Source organism: Puma concolor, chromosome D4, assembly GCF_028749965.1.
Source record: "Puma concolor isolate L17-30 chromosome D4, mPumCon1.1.hap2, whole genome shotgun sequence".
Taxonomy (NCBI): domain Eukaryota; kingdom Metazoa; phylum Chordata; class Mammalia; order Carnivora; family Felidae; genus Puma; species Puma concolor.
In genome coordinates this window covers 81,627,257-81,650,913 of record NC_141679.1, presented here as the reverse complement: position 1 = coordinate 81,650,913, position 23,657 = coordinate 81,627,257, and the positions used below count along the sequence as shown (strand labels likewise).

The 23,657-nt window shown below is 57.7% G+C and overlaps 1 protein-coding gene across 13 annotated transcripts in view; it reads right to left on the bottom strand.

Moving 5' to 3' along the window:
• DAB2IP (DAB2 interacting protein) overlaps positions 1-23,657 on the bottom strand; it is a 186,499-nt gene that overhangs the window by 23,959 nt on the left and 138,883 nt on the right. For 11 of the 13 annotated variants that reach the window (XM_086683900.1, XM_086683898.1, XM_086683903.1 and 8 more), the window contains 3 exons: positions 3,265-3,418; positions 1,588-1,686; positions 213-767 (listed from right to left, as the gene is read on the bottom strand). In XM_086683900.1, the coding sequence (XP_086540026.1) occupies positions 213-767; positions 1,588-1,686; positions 3,265-3,418 (808 nt within the window). Of the gene's footprint in view, positions 1-212; positions 768-1,587; positions 1,687-3,264; positions 3,419-14,798; positions 18,461-20,456; positions 21,269-23,657 lie in introns of those variants that run through there. The other 2 variants (XM_086683906.1, XM_086683908.1) reach the window with 2 other exon arrangements.

Below are 23,657 nucleotides of genomic sequence, written 5' to 3'. Positions count from 1 at the left end.
GGCTCCAACCACGAGGAGGAACAAGAACCCCCCGCGGCAACTCTATGACACAACTCTTGGGTTTAGGGAGCCCACCTGGCTGCGACGGGTGCTTCTGTTAGAGCTGAAATCAAGGACTCGGACACGGGGGGCAGCAGATAACCTAGTGCGCATCCCAGGCCTCTGCATGGGGCCACAGAGCGTGGGGGACCCATCTGCGCCCACACACGCACCTTCACCTTGCCCGTGCTCTGCAGGATGTGCACCAGGGCTGATGCCATCTCCTCCTTGGTCTTGGCGCTGAGGATGGGCTCGAGGGCTGCACAGAGCCCCAGGTAGTGGTTGGTGATGTGCTCGGCAAATTCCTTGTACATCTCCATGGGCAGGATGGTGACGGTCTGGTAGCGAGCCTTGATGCGGATCATGGGCCCGGGGCCCTTGCCGCCCTTGGGGTTGGGCGTCACCACCGGGTACCACTTCTCCACGAACTGCCGCCCAGCCACCGAGGCGGCAGGGAGGCTCACCAGGCCCAGGTAACTGTTGCGCTCCTTCTTCTTCTTCTTGTCAGTCTCCCGGTACAGGTGGACGGTGACGGTGCGCAGAGGGGGCAGGTTGTGGAACTCAAAGTGCTCGCCCCAGAAGACATTGTCCGTCTTGAGCTTGCCCGTGGTGCGGGCGTAGAGCACGTCGTCCAGGCACAGCTCACACAGATACTTCTTCTTGGCCGGCAGGTCCTTGGCCTCGATCACCCACAGCTTTAGGATGTGCTCCACACGCCGGCTGTTGTCCTGCACGTGCACAAAGGGGCCTCGGTCACCAGGGGGGCAGGGAGAGCTTTCAGACACAGGAGGGGCCCAAGCCCGACACAGGACAGGGGTGAGGCAGGGACCGCTTGGAGCCTGGCGGACAAGGGGCTGGATCCCTGCTCTGTCTTGTACGAGCCCACTGACCTTAGGCACATGACTTAACCTAAGCCTTGGTTCCCTCTCCTGTGAAACAGGAATGAAACAGAGTAACAGATCGAGTAAGAGGTTCGCACAATGCCTGGCACATAGCAGGTGACTGTGCCATTTACCAGCTCTTCTGGAGTTTGCTGGTCTGTAACGTCACTTAGGAGGTGACCACTGCTAAGGCCCCTTCCGTAGTGAGGTCATGGTGACCAGGGCTCAGCCCAGCCCCAAAGGCAGCCACAGAAGCAGATGATTATAGGAGGGGATCCAGGGACCTGACGGGGGCGGCTTGGGAGCACACCTGCCTAGGTCAGTGGTGCTCCCCTGAAGGGGACAGATGTCTAAGCTGGAACTGGATGCGTAGGGAATCAGCCTGGGGAAAGGGGGACATCCAGGCAGCAGAATGCCAGCACTCAAGTCCCCAATAGTCCAATGCTCAGTTCTCTGGCCCAGCCTCTTGAGCATGTGGCTCGAGTCAGTCTGGCCAACTGGAGCTCCTCCCTCAGAGCCCGGCACCTACTGCTCACCTGGGTGCTGCCTCCACCCCCCATCACAGCCCACATCGGAGATCCCTGCCTCTCCCCTCCTGTCAGCGTCTAGGTCCACTCTGGGTCCAGCCTCAGTCCACCCTACTTGGGCACTGGGGACACAGGCTTACCTTGTTGGGGTGTACCGCTCGCCGAAGGTTCTCCATCCACTTATCCCGCTCGGCTGCCGATCGGCAGGAGAAGCACTTGCTTCCTGATGACGTGGTCACCTGTGAGAGACAGGCAGGACCGTGTCACAGGGGAGGGGAACACAGTAAGGCTGGTACGACGGAAGACCTCTGGGCCCTGGGCGGGTGGACTATGGCCACCAGGTCTGAGCCACAGCCACAGGGCAGCTCACCCAATGACCACGTTTGCAGGTGACCCAAGGTCCCAAAGCAAGTCAACAGCAGGACAGCGGAGCCCTGCACCAGTCGGTGCCTGGTCCCCACTCCCCACCCCTGCCTCAGCGTCCCCATCCACAGGAGAGCATCTTTCTGGCTCCAACCTCACTCTCCCAGAGATGGGGAGAGAAGGTGTGGGCCCCCTGCCCGGGTCAGAAGGCAATGCTCAACTCGGATCTCCCCCCTACAGGTAAAGCCACAGGCACCGAGAAGACAGATACAAAGGATCACCTCAGTCCTTAGTGGCTACCTCTGACAGTTCTCTTTAGCCAAGTGGCTAAACTTGGTCACAGAAACTTAACATTTGGGGGACAACACTGGAGAAATAAAAATTGCACTGTCTAGATGTGCTGGGCCCTGGGGTCCTCCTGTCTGAAACCCTTACCCTCTTCCCCAGACTCCTGCTCCTCCTTCAGTCCCATCCAGGTCGGGGGGGCCCTACCCAAACTGCTCCCACTCTGTTCCTGCTGTCCCCTGCTGTCCTGGCTTTGTGGGGGAAACCAGACTCCTCACCCGGCTGTTCAGGCACCCCCTGCTGTGGACAAGCGGGCAGGCACCACCTTCAGCCTGTCCCAGGCAAAGAAGTCAGAGCCCGGCCGGTCCAGGCGTCTTGAGCCAGAAACGGCCCCAGAGGCCCAGAGCGTGGGGCAGGTGCGCCAGGCACCACTCCGCCTCTTCCCCGGGGCCAGGGGGGACCCGGAGGGTGTCCCTGAGTAGCTGATTTCCATCACCAGGCGAATTCATTCCTCTATCAGAGAGCTCCCCTAATTATGCAAGACAGTTGGGGGTGGGAAGCTTCCCAGAAACAGAGGTGGGAAGAGAATATGAATAATTGGAGAAGCAATTAGGAACTCCTAGGAACACCTGCAACATTAGCTACCACGGTCTTGGTTTGGCCTCAGGCTTTTGTGTGGCTGCTGACATCGTCCTGCCCACTCTGGGCCTCAGATTCCCCATCTACGGTGAGGGAGCCCTGCACAGGTTGGGTGGCTGTCCCCCTGCTCTCAAACTTGGGTCACAGAAAGCTAGGGCAGGAAAGGTTCTGGTTCTCATTATGCAGAAGGGGAGACAGGCCCAAAAAAGGGGTACTCTCTCCTACCCCACATTGCATTTGAGGGGTTTCTAAGGAGGAGTGAGCAGGCTCTGGGGGCTTAAGCAATTCTATACAGGCCTTCACTCCCTTCACCCACTGGGGTCTCATGCCCTTGCACATGGGAGACAGTGCCGGGCCGCATACAAAGAGCCCACGGAGCAGGAACAGAGCCTCCCCATTTCCCAGCTCCACCCGGTCTCTTAGGAGCCAAAAGCGCTGGGCAGATTCCAGCCTGGCCCCAAAGAGCCTGGCCTTCACCGAGGCCACAGAGCGACACCAGCGCCCCACCTTGCTCCTGCAGTGGGACCCACCTCGAAGCAGTAGTCCTGGCCCAGGATGCTGCTGTGCACCGGCTTGATGACCACCTCCTCCTCCATGCTGAGGTCCAGCGCCTCTACCGCACTGCTGGGGCTGAGCAGGGACTCGTGGGAACGAGACTCCTTCAGCCTGGGCATCAGATGGGACCTGGGGGTGGGCGGTTCTTGTGTCAGGCCCAGCCTGCTGCTCCCCTCCCTTCCCCCTTCCCCGGGGGGCCTGCCCAGACCTCCCAGCTGGAGGCAGTCACTCCTCCCGGGAAGGGGGCACCACAGCGCTGGAGTCACAGACACCCGCCAGGCCCTCTTGCCCACGGCGGGACTCCGGGAGAGTGGCTCAGCCTAAGGGAGCAGGTGCCAGAGGATCAGGCCACCACTCAGGAGCCGAATGTCAGCACCGAGTGCTGGGGTAGGGTCCTGGCCTTGGAGACCCACGGGACCCACGCAACCTTCTCTACCTCCTCTCCTCGGCCCTGATCTCCCTCCAAGACCAAAGTAGTCACCCATTTGTCTAGAAAGTCACTGTCAACAAAGCTCTTTCTCACACATCATCCCACTCCCCCCACCAGTCCCACTCAGGGCAGGCTGCAAGAGGCCACCGTCCACACCCCAGACTTGAGGTGCCCATGGCAACAGACCTCTCTAAGATGGGAGTTCTGTGCTAGGCACTGCAGAGGAATCAGAGCCAGAACTGGGACCCCAGGCCACAGGGACCCCACAGCCTGACCCAAGAGGCCCAGTCAGCCCCGCCCCCCCCCCCGTGCCTAGAATGAAGCTGGCACAGGGCAAGGCTCAGGTCCCTCAAGCTGAACTGACGCATTCAGGTAGGACTCCTGAGAGCTTCAGGGGAGTGGCCGGACCAGAGGGAAGCTGTGAGGCAGGCTGAGGTCAGGTTAGAGCCCAGCCAAACCCTCACTCACGTGAGGCCCGAGCCTTTTGGCATGCCAGCGACACCACCTCCGCTCCTCCAGCTCTCTCTCTCTGGAGGCAGCCCTCACAAACCTGCACTGTGGCCACCACCCCACTCAGTTCTGGGTGCTAACAGAGCTCCCCAGGCCCTGCTCCAGTGGCCTATTCACCCCCATCATAGCATTGACCTAGGCGGGGGGTGGGCTTGTAGTCCCCTCAGCTGCAAGATTCTACCTCGGGCCGCCCCCCACGCAAGGCAAACTCCAGGCCTCCCTCCCAGGATAGGGCTTCATACCTCAGTGCAAGAGATGCCCTGCCCCAGGTGCTGGAAAAGCCACCCTGCCTAGGAAGGGCTGGGAACCACAGCACCCTAGGCTTGCTGTCCAGGGCTTAAAACCCAGCTGGCAGGCTGGGACCGGGCTGTTTTCCGGCCCAGCCTGGAAATCCCTGCCGGGTAAGGATGCTGAGAAGGCAGAGTAGGGACCCAGGATGTACAGAGGGAGGAGCTGGTGTCCTAGGGGGCTAGGGCCCCCTCTCGCCTGAACAAAGTGGCTGGGGAGAGGAAAGGGAGGCATGGTTCAGTAGACTGGCTCTGCCCAGGGAGAGCCAAAGCGGCCCTGGGTCTACAGCCCAGGAGCCCAGCAGGCCCAGCCCAGACCCCAAGTGGCCAGATCCTGGAGCCCAGGGCTGCACAGCCCTCCTCTTTCTTCCCTACCACCTGGTTCCATAATCACACCCCAGCGGGCCCAGGCCTCCCTGGGAAGGTTCCTGGCTGAACAGAGGGCTGTGGGGAAACTCACAGTAAAGGCATCCTGACCGTAGCTGGGCAGCTGTGACCCTCCCAACCTCCTGTGGGCTTCTCCAGGCTGGGGGACCCAGAACAGAGGCCGAACCCCTTGCACCCGAGTTCACTGGGAGGGGGAGTGGGGGCAGCTACTCCAAGGTCTGGCAGGCTATTTCTGCACCGTCTAGAGGGCCAAGCTCTAACTGCTGGCCTGTGGGATGGGGGCAGGGCCAGTGGGCCTGTGCTCCCTGATTCCCATGCAGACACGTATCCTTCCCGCTCGACCTGGAGTCCGCCCGTTCCTCCTCTCTTCCCCACAAGGCTCCTGGCGAGAGAGAAAGGGGCACATGAGGTCCAGAGGGAGTTGTTCTTCTGTGACCCTGGCAGAGGTGAGTGTGCCCCTGGTGGTGGCTATAAGATGACCGGGTTTCGGGAAGGGAGAGTGGTCACTTGGTCACTTCCTCAACCCAAGAGGATCACCAAACGGCCTAAGAACCACCTCCTCCAGGAAACCAGCCTTGACCCAGGCCCACAGGACCCCCAAATACCCCCACACCAGCCCACCCCATCAATTACTCAAAGCAGGCCTTTACCACACCAATCCTTTGCCTCGTGTCAGCACTGGTAGGCCAGCATCTTGCTTACCTACAGCCTCTGCCTTCCCAGGCTGGGCAAAAGGTTCAATAAGGCAAGGAGGGAGGGTGGAGGGCACCGCAGACTTCCCAGGCCCTAAGGGGGCAGCAAGTAGGCACGGACTCCCCACCCAGGAAGCTCAGGAAAAGGAGGTGATCAGGTGCTGGCCGCTGCCTCGCTCCCACTCTACTCCCAGGAGAGAAGGGCTCCACCCACAGGTACTTGCTTTTTCACTCTGCACAGGGCGCTCAGCTGCTCACTTTGGCATCCTTTTTACCAGGAATATTCATCTACTCATTTCCCAGAAAGGTAAGGGGTTCAGGAAGCAGCAGTTACCTGATGTGTCCAAAGCCCCTGCTAGAATGGGGCCCTGGTTGCTCTGGGAGCCCTGCCCACGGCTGCCTCATGTGGTGTGGGGGGTCTGGGGCCTGATGCCATTGTACACAGGGTCTCTGTGTCCCCCAACCCCTGCATCAGGTCCCTTCCTGTCACTCCCACTGCATGGCCTCCTCCTGTGCCCAGATCTGTGATCTGTGGTCCCTGGAGACCAGAACCACCACACCAAGCAGGGCCAAAGGCCTTCCCACGTCTGCAGCCCAGGAGCGAGCTCATTCTCACAACAACCCTGCCGGGCACACCACATGTCTACACTGGGCTCCATGCACCTGGCCCTCCTCACCAGGGCAGAGCTGGCACCCCTGGGCTGTGCCCACAGGAAATGTCACACACATCCCTTTGATGAATCCTCACAAGGCCGAGAGACAGATACTGAGTTCACCCCTACTTTACAGGGGAGAAACGAGCCTGCTCGAGAGGGCAGCCCCTCTCCACACCTCACCCCCCTGGGGCCACTTCTTTATCCGGAAGAGGAGGGTGTTATTTCAAACAGAAATCAATAGTAATGAACATGCACTTAAAAGGTGCTGTAAAGAGGATTTTTCAGGGAGAGCCATCTCTCGGGCCTTGGAGTCCAGAAGACGGGGTTTCTGGTCAGGACTGCATGGGATTCAATGCCAGCCCCGCTAGCCAGGGCCCACCTGCCTGTTCCACCTCACCCTGGGCTGCTCTTCTCGACTCCCACAGGCAGGCCTCCAGGCATATGCTGTCCCCTCATCCTAGCCGACCTTCAACTCTCGGCATCAGTGCACCCTCCACCGTGAAGCCTTTCCGGACTCCTCAGAGACAGCAACCTTGTACGTGGTCCCAGAGCCTGAAAGTCATCAGGCTATGCTGGGAAGGTCTCTTGTGACCCTCTTTCTGCCTGGCGGGGGGGCTCCTAGTAGATAGGGCGGGGTCTGGCTCAGCACCAAGGCTCAGGGCCCTCGAGTTCCCAGACCAAAGTCCCAGTATCCCAGCAGCCAAGGTCAGCTAAGCTCGGGGAAGGAGGAGGAATCAGCTGGGATGAGGACAATCCTCCCTAGTGACAAAGATGAACCCAGCTTTGGTCATCAGGGCAGCTGCCTGCTCACCCAGTACCTCTGAGAAATGCCCCTGCTCTGGCTTTGTCCAGGTATGGGGGGCTCCTTCCATGTCTCCCAAGACCAGGGGTCACTGTACCCTCCATGGCTGCACCCCCCTCCCCACTGTCCCATCCCTCCGAGACATCCCTGAGTCCTAGACACAACTGATTCTCTAGACTCTAAACAGACCCAGGGGATTAGAAGCCCTGGATCCCCTCCCCAACCAAGCCCAGTTGCTCGGCCCTTTACCTCCATAGCATGGAATCCTCATACTTCCTGGCAAGGGGATGGTGCCATGGTTCCCAGACCATCGATGAGACAGCCAAGGACACAGGGTAGGGAGACCTGCCCTGGACTCCTCTGCTCCAGAGAGCTATCTCGGCCAGGGCCCGGGGGGCAGTGCGGGAAGGCCTCCCTACTGGCCGCCTCCACCTAGACCACAGCGGCAGCCTTCTGCTGGACAGGCCCCTCTGCCTTGCCCTCACAGCCCAAAGAGAATCAAGCCACAGTGCTCCAAGCTGGTGTTGAGCCCTCCCTGAGACGCCCCTCACATCACACCCAGACAAGTGACCTAGACTCTCCTCCCCAGCTGGTCCCTGCCCTGCCCTGAACCCCTTCCCCCTCAGGGCCTCCACCAGTACAGTTTCCAGAAGCCCCTACCGCCTCTCCCTGCACCCCTCTGCCTGCCGAAATCCTTGTTTCTCGGCTGTCAAAGCCCAGCCCGAATGCGGCCACCATCACCGTGCCGCTCCGGTCTCCCCGGGCGGACAAGGGCTCACACCCAGGCCATGTGGCCAAGCCCCGTGCCACACCACTTGCCCACCTGTCTCCTCACCTAGCTGTCAGGACAACCACCAGGACTGAGGTACCGCACCCCAGAAAGACAGGGTGAGTGAGACTCGAGTGAGCCAAGTGAGACTCGAGCCCCGTCCGGCAGAGTCTAAGGCTGGCTCCATCGGTGCCCCCATCCCTTCTCCGTCACCCCCAGGCTGCCGAGCAGCCAAAGGCCACGGGCAGCCGACCTGCTCACCATGACCCACTCATTCCAGGTCCAAGAGGAAGAGCCAGGGGGGCTGGCGAGGGTGGGGCAGCCCCTGCCCAGGAAACGGGCGAGGGAGCCACTGTTGGGGATACAGCCAGGCCCCACAGCAGCTCATTGTGAGGGCTAGGGAGCAGGAACAAGAGGACATTGTCCCAGCTCCTGGGCCACTGCCTTATCTGATAGCCTTCCAGCCAGCCCACGAGCTGTTTTTCAACTCCAGCCTTTTTTTCTCTTCAAAGGTTACTGACACAGAAGTTTAGCAAATTCCCCATTATTTCAAGGAGGGAGGAGACCCACAAACAAAAACTTGCGATAATTAAAAAGCCCTATCTGACACAGGGAGGACGTTCTCAGCTACTATGGGGTGGGGGGGGGGAGGGGGGGTGCGCGGGGAGCTGAGAGGTTGTATAGCCTGGAAAATGAGAGGCTCAGAATCTCCTTCCAAATCTCAAAAGGGCAGAGAGAGCTGCCCTGCATGCCCCCACCAGAGGGCAAAGCCGGGGCCAGGAGAAGCCAATCGCAGCTCAGGCACAGCTGACCCCAAATGGGTCAAGCTGGTTTGGTTTTGGAGGAGTGAGCACCCTGTCTGTGGGAGTGTGCAAGCAGGAGCTGGGAGCCCCTTTAGACATGCTGCGGAGGGGATGCCTGCGCTGCTAGAGGGCTGCTGGGTAACAGGCCAGGTGCACAGGTAGGCAGTGGAGGAAGCCCCACGGGCAGACACACACATACCCTCCCCACCCACAGCTGGGAACAGGGAGGCGGGCAGGAGGGCCTGGTGTCACCAGTGCCCAGCCATTCCTCAAAAACCACTCAGCCTTGATCATTTATAAGTCATTCAGCTCTCCAGGCCTCGGTTTTCCCATCTGTAAGTGGGGAGAGTGACATACATTCCTTACAGGACTGTTGTAAGGATCAAGTAGGAGTGCAGGGGAGGGGCGCCCGGGGGGCTCAATGGGTTAAGTGTCCGACTTCGGTTCAGGTCATGATCTTGCGGTTCATGGGTTCAAGCCCCACACTGGGCCCTGTGCTGACAGCTCAGAGCCTGGAGCCTGCTTGGGATTCTGTGTCTCCCTCTCTCTCTGCCCATCCCCCACTCAGTCTCTCTCTGTCTCTCTCTGTCTCTCCCAAAAATAAACCTTAAAAAAAAAGATAGTGCAGGGGAGAGGCTCCAGAAAGCAGGGGGAAATAAATGCCAGCCGCTCATGACAGTTCCAGTCCTTCTGTCTGCTCTACACACTTGCCTCAGTAGGAACAGGGGGGCAGCTGTGAGCAAGGCCAAAGCTTCCGGGGTGGGTGATGCTGCTGACATTTGGGGTGATAAGGACCCCTCATGTCATTCTCTGTTCCTTTCCTCTGGCCACTCAAGTCCCTCGCTTTCTCCATGCCTCAAGTCTTCCCCATCTGCAAAATGGGGACAAATTACATCTCCCCAAATGCTCTGGGATGCCTCAAAAAAAAAAAAAAGCTCTTAATTTCCTGAAAGAAAGGAAAGGGTGATCAGTATACCCTGCCGAGGGGGCCACTTTAGCCCCTTTGCCTGTGACTCCTGAGCACAGCGTTCCCCAACCCAATGTCCCACTCATGCTTGTGTGGTCCCCTGCCACTGCCCACGGCCACAACCAGGCCTGGAGGGGGTAAAAGTCCTGGTCAAGGTTGATCTCAATGGAGGAGGTGCCCACCTGAGGGCTGGCAGGACCTGTGGACTCTGGAGTCATGTCAGAACATGCCAGGAGGTCCAGGGAGCTATGCTGGAAGCCTCTGCCCACAGCGGAAGGAGCCCGGTGCTGGAGTGCAGTCAGGGGGAGGACACCGCGTCCTGGGACACAAACAGGGCCGCACCCCACCGGGAACATCCAGCAGAGCTCTCTCTCCCCAGGCCCAGCCTTGTCCCTCCGGCCTGGGAACTCACTGCTGAGAAGGCCAGTGCTCACTCTGGCCCAGCTGGGGCCCCAGGGGAGGGGAGAAGAATGCAGCTGCCTGGTGGCTCCCATGGCCCAGGGGAGACAGAGCCTGTCCTTAAAAGGCAGGCAGGCAGGCTGCCTGCCCTGCCTGGGAAGCCTTCCTGGGATGACAGAGCCTGGAGGCATGGCCCCTCTCGGCCCAGCATTCTGTCAGTCCAAGGCAAGGGGGGGCAGTCCTAGCAGTCACTAGATCTGGTGTGACCCTATCTGAGGGCTACACTGAGCCCTGGGCTGGCCGGTGCCTGGTCTCCAGCCTTCACCCTACCCCTGCAGCCTGTGCCTCCCCTCATACTGCAGGGCTGAGCTGGCAAAGGAGGGTCCACACCCTGACTACCAGGACAGGAGGCTGGGACAGCTCATCACATGCTATGGCTACGGTGCAGCTCGAGGCCTGGCTCCCAGGAAGTGCCCCAGAGATGCCGATTCAATGATCGACACTGTGGCCACGTGCACTTAACAACCACTTAAGCACCTACTATGTGCCCAGCTGTGTGACAAGTATTCCTGCCAAGACGATGGCTTTCTCCCAACATGGCCCCGCACAAAAAGCAGACGGGGGGAGCCGGCACTCAAATAGGTCCGCAGAGCCCCAGCTCATGGAGTGACCTTTCCCATGCATACCCCGGTAAATCCAAGGACTTGATGAAGGAAGCTTTAAGACACCAGAGGCAACAGGCTAGGGATGTGGAGTGGCTTGGGCGGGTCACGGGGTCCAGAAGTGAGAGCTGGGATCCTAACGGCCACATCGCCCTCAGCTGGACAGTCCTGGTACCTACGTGATGCTGGGCCAGGCCCTCACTGAGAGGGAGACAGGAGGGCGGGGAACCTGGCCTGGGGGGCCTGGGCTCCTGTCCGCCCTTAACCTGCCTGTGACCTTGGGCCCCCCTTTCCCTTAAACCCACAGACTTGCTGCACAGCTCTGAACAAGCTCCCTCTCTAGGCTACAGTTCCTCACCTGCTTCCAAGAGCGCCACAAAAGCCCCAACACGTCAACTCTCCAAGAACATAAGGGACCGGATACTAAACACTACAACTCCTCCCACTGCCACCACAGCCACAGTACCTTCAGAGTGATACCTCACTGCTGCCTGCAGGTGACTTGGGGTCACGGTGCTTGGGAAGAGACCAGGGACGTGAGGAGTACTGGTTCTGCCCCTCGGTGTCCTGGCCACCCCCCACCCCCACCATTTCCGGTGTGGTTCTGCAGCCCTAACGGAGTTTTCAAAAAGCATTCGGGAACACATTTACCTCCACACATCTTACTTTCTTTTGGGGGGGCTGGGGGGGCAAGGGGCATGCAGAGTGAGAAGAAACAAAAAACTTTCCATCTAATCCCCCAAGTCATCCTGCAGCCTGAATAATTTTGGGTTTTTAATCAATAGCTGTCAGACTTGTCAAATTACTTTGGGGACCGCAAAGCAGTTTTTAAACATTCATAAACCTCAGTAGAACAGCGAAGTGCCCTGAATTTTAAAAGAAGAGAATCTGAGCAACACTCATTGAATAGGATGAGATCTGGGCCTGTTCCTGCTCCTGGTCCCCAGGAGAAACAGCCTAGAGCCTAGCCAGGGTGCTCAGAAAGATCGAGGGTGACACCCTCAAACCCTCGGCCTCTCTCATCCTCCCCCAGTAAAGCCCCCACTCCCAGCCCCAGGAGCACAGCACCCAAAGCTCTGACCCGGGCCTCAGGCGCTGACATGGCAGGCCCCAGAGGACCCGGACTGTACCCCGCGGCACACAGGTTGGCCCTGTGCTAGAATGCCCTTCCCACCTTCTCCACTTAGACGACTCTTGAGAATGGTTCAAGGCCCTGGCAGAGGTGTTCCCTCCCCGCGAGCTGAGTCTGTGCCTGTCTCCTTCTCACACATGTGAACACACCCATCCACCCCCTTGGTCCCGCAGATCACACAACTGAGTATGGGACTGGTTTCTGACTGGTTCCCCAACAACGCCCCCCTCCTGCCCCCCGCCCCAAGCAGCAACCATAAATACCTCCAACAGCTGCCTCCGGCCTTGGGGACTCATGACCCAAGTGGGTAAAGATGATGAAATTAAAAACAAATGAGCTGAAAACCAAGGACTTCCATCCCACGGAAGCCACTTCCCCTCTGGCTTATCTAATTCCTCTCAGCTCTCTACCTTCAGGAAGCTCTCCTAGGTTCAGCTGGCCCCTCCAAGGAATGTGAGGGAGGGGGCTGGGGGGCGGGGCACAGGCAGCATCTTCTCCCCTCTCATCCCCTCCCCCCACTACCCAAGCGCCATGCCATGTGGCCTTCTGTTCTGTGCAAGTTGTTCAGGTTAGGGTGACAAGGCGATGTGGGGACTGTCCTTCCCCCATTCCTGGGCACCAAGCTTCCTGCCTCAACCTATGACCAGCCATTTGTCACCACAGCCCCAGCTCCTGGCACCATGCTGGTTGATGATCAGTCTAATGTAGTGAGGTCTCCTTCCTTACAAAGCTCCGTGACTTAGGTCTCCGTTTTTTCATCTGTAAAATGGGGATGACACCACCTCTGACATGCAGTGAGCCCTATGACCAGCCCTGGTTCTACCCTTCCCTGGGCACTCTGCCCCTTCCTGCCCCTGCTTATGCCCCCACTGCTGGTTTGAGTTAATCCAGCGCCCCAGTATATAGCTGCTGAGTGCCTCCAGTATGCCAACACTGAGCCCGGGGACCTTGGGACCCCGGCTCCCTCTTCCTCCCAAAGCCCGTTATCTGGGTGTCCCAGCGGGTGGGACACCAGAGCTCTGCTTCCCAGACTGTAACTGGCAGGAAACAGCCAGGATCATTCAACAGCAGCAACACAGCAGGAGAGGGCGGCTGCCAGCCACAGGCTCTCAGGCCACCGACAAAGGCAGGAACTCAAGATGTCAAAGACTGGGGTGTAGCTGCTGAGTTCCTCCTGCTCGTAGCGACCACGCATCAGAGCCACCTGTGGCGCTACAATGCCTGCCTCACCTGTGACACCCCACACCTGGGAAAGGCAGGAGGCAGCCAAAGGGTCTCCTAAATGTGGGCTTCTGATGCTCACGCGAGCGCGGCCACCTCAAGACTTTGCGGGGCTTCCAAGGCCAGACAACATGCCAGACGCTGAGATCCCACCATCTTTTCCCACCTGCACTGGCTGACTCTAGGATAAACTAGCCCAATATGTCACTTGCCACTTGGCGCACAGGATTCCAACCAGTAACGCCATATACTTTATTTTTTCACGTAGGCTTCCACCCAACGTGGAGCCCAACGCACGGCTTGAATTCACAGCTGTGAGGTCAAGACCTGAGCTGAGATCAAGAGTTGGACACCTAACCAAAGGAGCCACCCAGGCACCTCTGTCGTACGCTTTTAAATACAGCTTCCCAGGTACCTCTCAACCCAGCAGCACTGGGCTGCCCACTGATGCTTGGAATGCTCCCAGCAGCCAAGTTCTCTTTACCCATCAATCCTGGCTCAAAGACCACCACCTCCACGACACATGCCCCCGCAAAACCGACAACTCCCTCCAGGGTTTTTTGCCTCATGCACACCACCCACCCCCTCACACACTGGGAAGTGGAGGCTCAGAGGGGTCCAGCAGCTTGCCCCAGGTCACAGTTTACAGCCACCAGGGCAGGGCTGGAGGACTGGCAATTTGGGCTCTAGCTCCAAACTATCTTCACTGCTTGTCAAAGCCTCAGGCTTTCACCAAAACTACAGAAATCCTATGAGCACATGCAGCAACTTTCAAGGAACTTACAGAAACCCTGGGTCACCAGAACTATACACTGAGCCCTACCTTTGTCACCTCCCGTGCGACCCTGGGTAGATCGTTTCCCCCATCTGGCAAATGGTGAGAAGGACACCTTGCTGGAAGGAGTCCGATCCACCACCGGCCTCCCGGTCGTGACGGCAAAGGTGGCTGGGACCAAGGGACGCGGAGACTTGTAACAAGCCAGGGACAGTGCTTAGCACTTCACAGCACTGGCTCCTTTATCCCTCGCGATCCCTCCACCAGACAGTTCATAACAAGCTGAATCCCTGCCTCCTCTGGAGACAGAGGTACTTCCCCAGGAAAGACTGCCACCTCACAGTACCCTGGCTCCCAACCGCTGTTTCAGATATGGAAGCCGGAGCTGAACACACCCCGGGCCCAGAACAGCCTTCCAGGTCTTCCACCGCCCCCAGCCTGCAGGCCCACGGATCAGGGAGCAGACACAGGCAGGGGGTGCGGGGCGGAGGAGCCCGGCTCCGGGGTTGGGGGGCTGGGGTGGAGATGACATGGCCCCCCAACCCCAGCCCGGCCCCACCCAGCCGGGCCCAGGGTGGGGCGACTCAGAGCAAAGGCCAAGATCCTCCGCTCAGAAAACTTTTCGGCCATTCCTAGCATTTCCCGGTTCTCAAAGAAGTTAGGCCCGAGATTTGACTGTGGGAAGAAGCACTGGACACTGGATTTCCTCTCTTTAAAAAATAAAACCGGCAGCAACACTTCTCAGTTTTTCGCTTTTTGGCGGGGCTAATCTGTTTTCCACATTCTGGGCGGGCGGCACATGTCTACAGAGACACCATCACTGGAGAACAACAGAGTCCCCAAGATCGCTACCTGTGACAACCCCTCTCTGCCCAGCCTGCTCCCTCCCATCCATCTCACGTGGGTCTCCCTGGGCCCGGGACACTGGTCAGGGGCCCTGGGGCTGGCAGCTTCCCGCATTCCAACCTCCGCATTCCAACCTCCGCTCAGGCTGATCAGGACAATCAGGCCACTCACCATCCCTCAGCACGGCCACCAGGATCACCAGGATCACCAGGATCGCCAAGCCGGGGGAAACCGAGGGCCACGCCAGCCACCGGTCTGCCCGCCGTCCCCCACCGGGCCCAGCCAGTCCAACGGCGCTCTGGTCCTAGACATACCACTCCAGCTCTGTCCGCTGGGACTAATCACTGCTAGTTAAACAAAGGCTAAGTTCCAACTCTCTGTAATGTGCTTTTAAAGGGCCAGTGTCCCACTCGGGGCTGCCGGGGACTTAAAGGCACAGATCCCTTTTTCGGTACAGGAAACCAAGACTGCAAAAACCAAAAAAACTCCCCCAAAGTCATGACCAGAATGGAGGCCTTGGGCTTCTCAGGAAGATCTAGACAAAATGCACTATACTAAAAATCCAAATTTCACCTGAAGAACCCCCAAAACCCCAAAACGCGGTTGCATCTGCAGAATTAAGAGCAGACACCGCAGCCACAATTCTTAGGCACTCACTATGCGCCAGACACAGCGCTTCACACCTCATAGCACTGTCCCAGGATTCCACACAGCCACTCCACAGACAAGCATTCCCTGGACCCCATCGAGGAAGCTGCAGCAAAGCCGGTGAGCCCAGGCAAAGCCAGGCTTCCTGCTCCCACCTGGCCCCTCCGGAGGGAGGCCCGCTTTCCCCACCCCGGGCCTTAGGTCCCACCTGTTCCATACCCACTAGCATCTTTCCTTCGTGGGTAAAATGTAGGGGTTACATGGGGACTCACTTGTTGCAGGTGCCCAACCACTGGGCTTTCTGTCTGGGCCTCAGAACCCTGTGAAGCCAATTGTATTGTTTCCCTTCTTACAGATGAAAAGACTGGAAATCATGCCTGGACACAACACGGCAGGAGATAGACAAACGCTGGGTAAGGGTGAAATACAGAAAAAGGAGAGAGGAGGAGGTCAAGGAGAGGAAAGAGGCAGGTCCACAGCCCTGCAGGAACGGGCACCTGACACTCAGGCCCTCATTCCTTTCCCGAAAGGCTGTGTGGCCAGAGGTGGGGACAAGTGAGGAGAGCCGTCCTTCCGAGCGCAGGGCTCAGGCAAGCTGGCTAAGGCCCTTCCACTGTCCATGAGAATGGAGGTAGGGCTGCAGGACTTGGGGCTCTCTTAAGGCCCCTAGGATCCAAGGGTGGGCAGGGCCTGCCCAGCTGCTAGAACAGAAGTGGGCAGGGGGGAAGAAAGGAGAGACCTCACTGCCTGGGCCTTGGTACCTGGCCTAACCAGCCCTCTAAGAAAGGTGGGCCATTTCCTGGCACCTGGAGTGGCTGGACACACTGTAGGTGCTGTTCAGCCATCCTCTACCAATCAGAAAGGCCAAGGCCAGGCCGCGTCCTCAGGCCTAACTCTGAAAGGGCCAGCTCCTTCAAAGATTACCTTTCTGTTTCTGTTTCTGGGAAGTCTGGTAATCAATCAAGTTTGAAGCTGGGTAGGCTGCTGGTTTAAGAACACGGGCTCTGAAGCCAGACAGTTCAAATCTGGGCCGTGTCACTTACAACCTGAGTGTCTGTGGACAAGTCACCTGTTTCCCCTCTGTAAAATGGGCACTTAACCTCACAACAGGGTTGCTATGAGAAATTGATGAATTACAGAACAAGGCCCGGCTCAAAGTGAGCACTAAAGAAAGAGCAGCCGGATTAGCTAGGTTGAAGGAGGCTGCCCCAGGATCTGCTAGGAGGCACAAAGTGGGAAAAGGCTTCCTGGGTAGTGACCCTGGGCAAGTCACTTCTTTCTCCAGTCCTCAGTTTCCTCCTGTTAAAAAGGTGGGGCAGAGGTCCAACTGGAATCCTCAGTGACTACTATGCAAGACCACCCTGTAGAACTTCCCAGATGCCTGCCCTCCCCCAGAAGCATCCAGGCCAGGAAGCCATGGAGACTGGGAAAGGGTGGGCTGTGGCCCAAATCCTTAGAAACCTGTAAACAGCCTGCCTCTGTGCTGCACTGCTCCCAGGCTAACTGGGGTCTGCTGGGTAGGAGGAGGGAAGCAACAGAGAAAAGCCACCTGGCCTGTTGGGAGGGAGCATAAGGCCTCCTCCTCATCCTTCCAGGGAGAACCCAGGCCCACCCCTGCCTTCTCTAGGTCTCGGTCTCCCCACACTCCCCACTGAGGGGGTAGGCTCCATCTCAGGTGTCTCCCATGGGATGTTAGGCAGCCAAGCTTGCTTTCCTGTGGGGAGTTCGGCAACAGCCACACAAGCCACCCCACACCTGCTACACAAACAGCCTCCAAGAAGCTGGGGGCTCCCTTGGCTCCAAGAGCCCCCAAGGCTTGACCAGTTTTCAAGGCCTGCCTGTGCTAAAAGATGGGAGGATATGGAGTACCAGAGGAAAAAGGTGGTCAGGAGGAATGTCCTATAGCCTTGGCAGAGCATATGACCACTATTTGTAAGGGGCAGTGAGAGACCCGGTGCCCTACACCCCACCATCACCTCCTCACCCACAGGGTTGGTCAGTAAGGATGGTCTCACTGCCGGGAGTCAGGGTGGGGGGGAGGCGGAGTGTTGCAGGCCTGGGATGCAATTCTGGTGGTGTTACTTAGCAACTATAACCTCTGGACAAGACCTATCACTTTTCTGGGCCTCAGTTTCTCCAGGTGTAAAACAAGGAAATACTCTATCCCCTGCAGGTAGCAGATGTAACACTGATTAACCAGATGCAGAGGAAGCATTTAACAAAACAACCCAGCAGCCCAAGGACACAAATATCTGAGTGTCATTGATTCACTCAACATATACTGAGAACCCACCTGAGGACCATTAGAACTTAGGTTGTCCCCAACCCTAGGGTCCCTCCCCCAAGCCAAACACTTTCTAAACTCCCCGCACAGCCAGCCAAACCTTGGGGGAGGTCAAGGTCTTGGCTACCAAAATGCCCTGAAAAAGATCTCAAACTTCTCTGGAAGCCAAACCACAAAGGAGCCTTCCAGAGCAAAGCTATCAGTATAAATGAACCCTAGCTGTGCTCTGGGAAAAGTGAAAAGACCCTCTAAGTAAACGTAGCTCTACAATGTTCTTCTCTAAGGGCCTTGGACCCAGAGACAGACCGAATAGGGAGAGGGGGAAGAAAAGGGACAGGCGGTCCCACAGGCTAGGAAAAAATGAGCCACTACAGGGCAGTTAGGGAGCCCTGCAGAGAGAGGGAGAAGGAAAAGCCCAGAGAACCGCTAAAGAGCATTTCAGGGGGCCCCTCCAGCCCTCTGCATCAGCCTCCAAGGATTCTGCTTATAGGATTCGATGGGAGCACCAGCCACTGGTAAACCCAACAAAGAAGGAACGTCTGAGCCACCACCTGATCCTCCCCTGCTTCCCAGGGACTGGGCGGTTCTTCCTGCCCTTTCCTAACACACCTGTCCTATCCCAGTGGTTCTCCCCATGGTCCCGAGGGCCTTCATGGGGCCGAGGCCAGGCACGGTTTCCATCCTCTCCTTGCTGACAGAGGACAGCCCACACCCTCCCTGAAACCCAGGTCACCAGAGCCTCCCTGCCACACTGAGGTTCTCCCAACTCCCTTCCTGCCACCTCACGCCCTTTCCTCCAGGGGTTGGAATTGCTCTCCAAGGGGGCACTCTCCTTTAGAAGGACACTTTGCTTTGGTGGTTTCATCTCCTTTGCTTTCACCTACTCTAGTGTGCTCAAAGGCCCCTCTAAGATCCTATCCCCAGCCCTCCCGTCCTTTGAGCTCCAGACTCACACATCTGTACGCTGGGCTGACATCTCCTCTTGGACGCCTCATAGAAGCTCCAGCCTGAAATGTCCCAAGTGGAGTCTCAGGAGCCTCAAAAGCCAGAAGCCCTCCCTTTCCCTGGCCTTCAGGATCCAATCCATCAGCAAATCCTATTGCTACCACCTCTAAAGTCTCCCTTGCCTGCCCCAGCCAGGAGCCTCACCGCCCCCCCACCCCCCACCCCCCACCCCCCCCTGGCCCCTGCTCCCTACCAGGGAGCCAGACGGATGATTTAGAAACGCAAATCACAAATCGGATTATTTAACGCCTGGGCTAGAAACCCTTCCAGCCCTCCCTCCAGCACTCGGAATAAATCCACACTCTTCCCCAGGTGGAGGAAGGCAGGTGCCTACTCTGACCTCATCCATCAAACCCAACCCCCGCCCCCCTCCCTTGCAGCCTCTGCTTTCCCGCCTTGGGGACTTTGTACTTGCTGCTCCCTTGGTGGGAGGTCTTGTTCCTCCCCTGTCTGGGAAAGGCTGCTCCTGGAACTCAGTTATTCCCGAAGAGCCCGTCTATCACAGGTCCTGCCCCACCCCCATCACTCCCCACTGAAACACTTGTTTCCTTCATAGCATTCTGCTCATTCAGCCAGCAAATATTTATTTGGCGCAAACTATGTGCCAGGCACTATTTTAGGCACTGGGAATCCAGGTGCTGAACAAAGCAGACAAAAATCCCTGAATTACATTTCAGTAGGGCAACTTCACCCAATCTGGAATTACATTGTTTCTCCACTTACTTATGATCGTCTGTCTCTCCAGCACAGCCACAGGCGGGGTCTTGAATTTCTGCATCCTAAGGGAGACTCTGGAGAGCCCCTCCCTCTCCTGGTGTGAGAGCTCAGGAAGAATGTGTGAAATGAAGAACAAGGCAGCAAAAGAACCAAATCCAGAAAGACCAAGAAGTCAAGCCTTTACTGTCTCCTAGGGCAGATGCCTCTCACTGCCCGAGGGTTCTCAGGCTTCTACAACTCCCCCCACCTTCCCCGCCCCCCTCCCCCCCCCCCCCCAGCCCTTCTGGGGGACAGACAGCAGGCACAAATGGCAGCTTTGGTTAACTGCTGGAAAACAGAGGGATGATTACAGGTCTGCGCAGTCAGGGAAGGCTTCTTGAAGAGGAAATCTGAACAAGGCCAAACCCCCCACCCTTCCAAATCTAGAGAGAGGAAGGAAAACAGATTTGTGTTTTAGGGCTCTGATGTTCTTTGCGCTAGTAGGAAAAAAGAAAAAAAAACCCTGCTCCAAAAAAAACCCTTTACTTTTTATTAGTGTCTGGATCAATAAAAGTTTTAGGAGTAAAGCTTCTCTCCTGCAATACTAACTGCCAGAGAGACAGGCTAGGATTATTAAATCTGTCTCTAAGAGGCAGTGCTTTGCCCTTTTCCTCACCTGTGCGAGGAGCCCCAGGCTAAGAGAACAGAAGCCCGAGGGTCCTCATTGGCTCCTCACTGGGCAGCTTGGGGTCAAAGCCCACCTCACCAACCCTGCCAGGTCCCTAGGCCCGGATCACCTTCCAGACACCCCACAGCCTAGACTGTTTTGGCCTCCTTGGTCCTATGTTCCTGGGCCTCTCGCTACCCTGCCACAAAGACTTGAAGTTCCCTCAGAAGAGGGCCTGATTCCCAGAAGAGAGCAGCCAGCCTAGCAACCCCGGCGGCACCTTCACTCTTCCCAAGCCCCGAGAGGTTCGCCCATTCAGTCCCCAAGGACCAGCACGAGAAGGGGCCTGGGCTAGCTGTTACAGTAGACCTCCTCAGAGCACCCAGGAGAGTCTGGCCTGAGGGCAGATGGGGTCCCGGAGCTGGGCCTCTTTGGAGCAACAGCCCCACACCCTCCAGCCAGAGCCACACCCACCCACCAGGGAGGAAGTTTCCTGTGCCCTCTTCCTCCCACTGAGCCCACCACAGACCTTAGCAGTGGAAGCGCAGGCCTCTCAAATGACCCCGGTCTGGACACTAGGGGCCTGGGAGCCAGATCTGGTTTTCGAGGATGGCCGGGTCTCCACAGAGCAGGTGCTCTGGCCCGGCCCAGAATCCTGCCAAGGTTGTCACCAAGGAGTCCGAGGCCACAGAGGCCCATTCCCGAAAACAGTGTGCAGCCGGGTGCCTCTCCCAGCCGGATCAGGGGACCTCTCAGCTCGGGCCAGCATCTAAGAGGTGTGTTCAGGCGTGCTTCCCCTTCCCGCAAAGCACATGCTGAATCTGTCTTCCAAGTTGAAATTTCAAAAATTACTTAAAAAAAAAAAAAACAACGGTGACAACATCTAGAGATTTCCGGGTTCTCCAGGGAACAAGTGGAAAATTACAGTCTTCCATACATGTAACCACATGGCACAACCTCCAGGTATAAGAAATCTAGAAAGACTCCAGAAAGCCAACAGTTGCTTCCAGCCACAGGCAAGTCTTCCGGAGCACCTGGGCAGAGTGCAGACCTGGCATCAAGCTCCGGGTCCAGGAAGCTGGAGGAGCCTCAGCCAGAGAGGTCCCTTGCAGGCTCCTCCCATACAGTGCTGACTCCGCCCAACGCACTATCCTGCCCCAGTCCCGCCTCTGGGCCTTTGCACTTGCTATTCCCTCGGAGCACCTCTGGCTCTGGGCAAGGCTGGTTTCGCCTCATTCCGGTCTCATATCAAGTCTCCTATCAAGTATCCTAGGAGAGGCCATCCCTGGCCCCTCCAGCTAAAGGAGTAACTTCCACCCCCACCCCCAAGTTACCACCCAGCTTCGTTTTTCCTGATCTGAAATCATCATGTTTGGCTCCCCTCTTTCTTCCACCGTTAAGAATGTCAGGTCTGTAAGAACAGGGACCTGTTCACCCTGGTAAGCCCGGAACACCTCGGATAAGTGTGTGCTGAATGAATATCTTTCAGTATCTTTCTGCAGCAGGCCAGCCACAGCTTTGCAAGCCTTGTGGGGTAACTTGGGGAGCGCGCCAAGCGCCGATCCACCAGCGGCTCCCGGCGCATTCCAATGGGCGGCGCCACGCCCCACTCCCCAGGCCGGAAGCGGCCGGCCCGGGAGCCCGCCCGCAGGGAGCCGCACGCCCCGCCCCTCCCAGGCCCCGCCCCTCCCAGGCCCAGCGTCATGGGCCGGTCCGAGGGCCAGCTGCCCCAGGCTGCAGCCACCTTCCGCTGCTTTCCAGCCCCCCCCCCCCCCCCCCCCCCCCGCCGCCACCGCGGAGGCCACACCCAGGTTCCTCCGCTCCGAGCGGCAGCCCGGGCCCCCCCACCAACCCCCTCCCACCACGCACTTCCATTGAAACATTTTTAAAGTGTGAACAAAGGCGGAGGTGCAGGCAAGGCAAGGGATTTGCCTACCCAAATCACCCGAGAAGAGCCGAGAGGAAGCAGGCCTTGCTTGAACTCCGTCCTTGGTTCAAGTTCCTCTCCCCCCGGTTCCTCTCCTGTAGGAAAGCACCCATATCCTAAGTGGGACCAGCAGGGCAGGTGTAGGATTAACTGCCTGGAGGGAGGAGACACTCCGTGAGCAAGGTCAGTTGCCCAGGTTTGGGAAGACTGTGGGGGCAGACAGCCCCGGTCAGACCCGTGGGCCCAAGTGCCACCCCACCCGCTGGCCTGAAGATTCATCCTCAAGCCACCCTCACATAGCCCTCACTGAAACGCAAATCCCCCTGGGAAGGGCATCCCCAGTCAACCCAACATTTTTGCCTGGAGTCACCCCCTTTTCCATTCCACTTGAGAAGGCCACATATTGAGCCTCTCCCACACACAGGAAACACCTCCTCTTCCAGCCCCCCCCCCCCCCCCCCCCCCCCGCCCCAAGCCTCCACGGGGCAGGGGGTGCTGCCGCCCGGCTTCCTGATACAAAGAGATAATGGTACCCAATCCCTCCATGTAAATATGGAAAGAGAGGCTGGTGGGGAAAGAAAGCCCCAGCCTGGGGTCCTGCCTACTCCATGGCTTCTATATCCAGAGGCACCACCAGCCCCAGTTGAGTCCACGGTGGTTTCGGCCTGCTCCAGTCCCTCCGCAAACAACTGAACTCCTATCAGGAGCCAGACTGCCCAGCACCTGTGTGCACGCAGGCAGGACTTGGGCCAGGACTGGGGCACCAAAGGCTGCTGAAGAGGTCTGACTGTGGCACCACAGCAGTGGGAAGCCCCAAACTGGGAAGTCTGTAACTCACTCTGTGCCCTGCTGTGTCCTCACTTGGGCTCAGCTCCCGCAGGGGATTCTGGCCACAGGTGAGCCAATGAGGCCTGCAGGTACCCACAGAGCCCAGGGGGCTCCTAGGCCGAGGGGCCCTTCCTTAAGCTCACGGCTTTCGTCTGAGTCTATCCAAAGTCTTCGTGAAAATCTCAAAATAGGAGAGAGGTGAGGCTGTAGTCACAAGAGAGGCCATATTCGGGCAGAAGAAGCCCCTTTGGCTCCCAGAGCAGCCAAGGCTACGGGAAGGAGGGACAGAGAACATCTCCCAAGCATCTCCTCTAGGGTGCAGGCCCTCAACAGACCTCCTGCTTGAACTCAATCTGGCTCAAACAGGCAAGGCCAATGATGTGACCACTTTACCGATGAAGCAGTCAAGTCCAGAGCAACTCGGCCACTTGCACAAGTTGACCCAGCTTCATCTGAAAGTAGATGTGCCTCGCCCCAGACAACCTGTTACCCATCCTGTCCTCTGACTCCATCTGCAATTCCAACACCTCTTCCTCACGGAGGCCTTCCCAGATTTCCCCCAGGCAGGAAGCCATCCTACCGGTTGCCCCGCCTACTTCTAATATTTTGTTATGACAAAATAGGCCCCTACGACAGGGGCTTCTCAGGACAACAGCCATCACAGAAGGGGGTCAAAAGCCAGAAAGAAATATAGCCTTTTCATAACATATATAACGGTCAAATCACAATGTCGTACACCTGAAACCAATATAATATTATATGCCAACTATACTTCAGTTTAAAAAAAAAAAAAAGGAAACAAGCCTGTATTTGCGGTCAGAATCCCATCAGGCTCCCACACTCACCAGCCGCTTTGATAAAGCTTCTTCCTCCATACCTTTCTAGCCTCAGCTCAGAGGACTGCATAACCTCTTGGAAGCTCCTTTCAGAGTCAACTTGAATGATACGTAAAAGCACAGAGCACACAGTGACTTG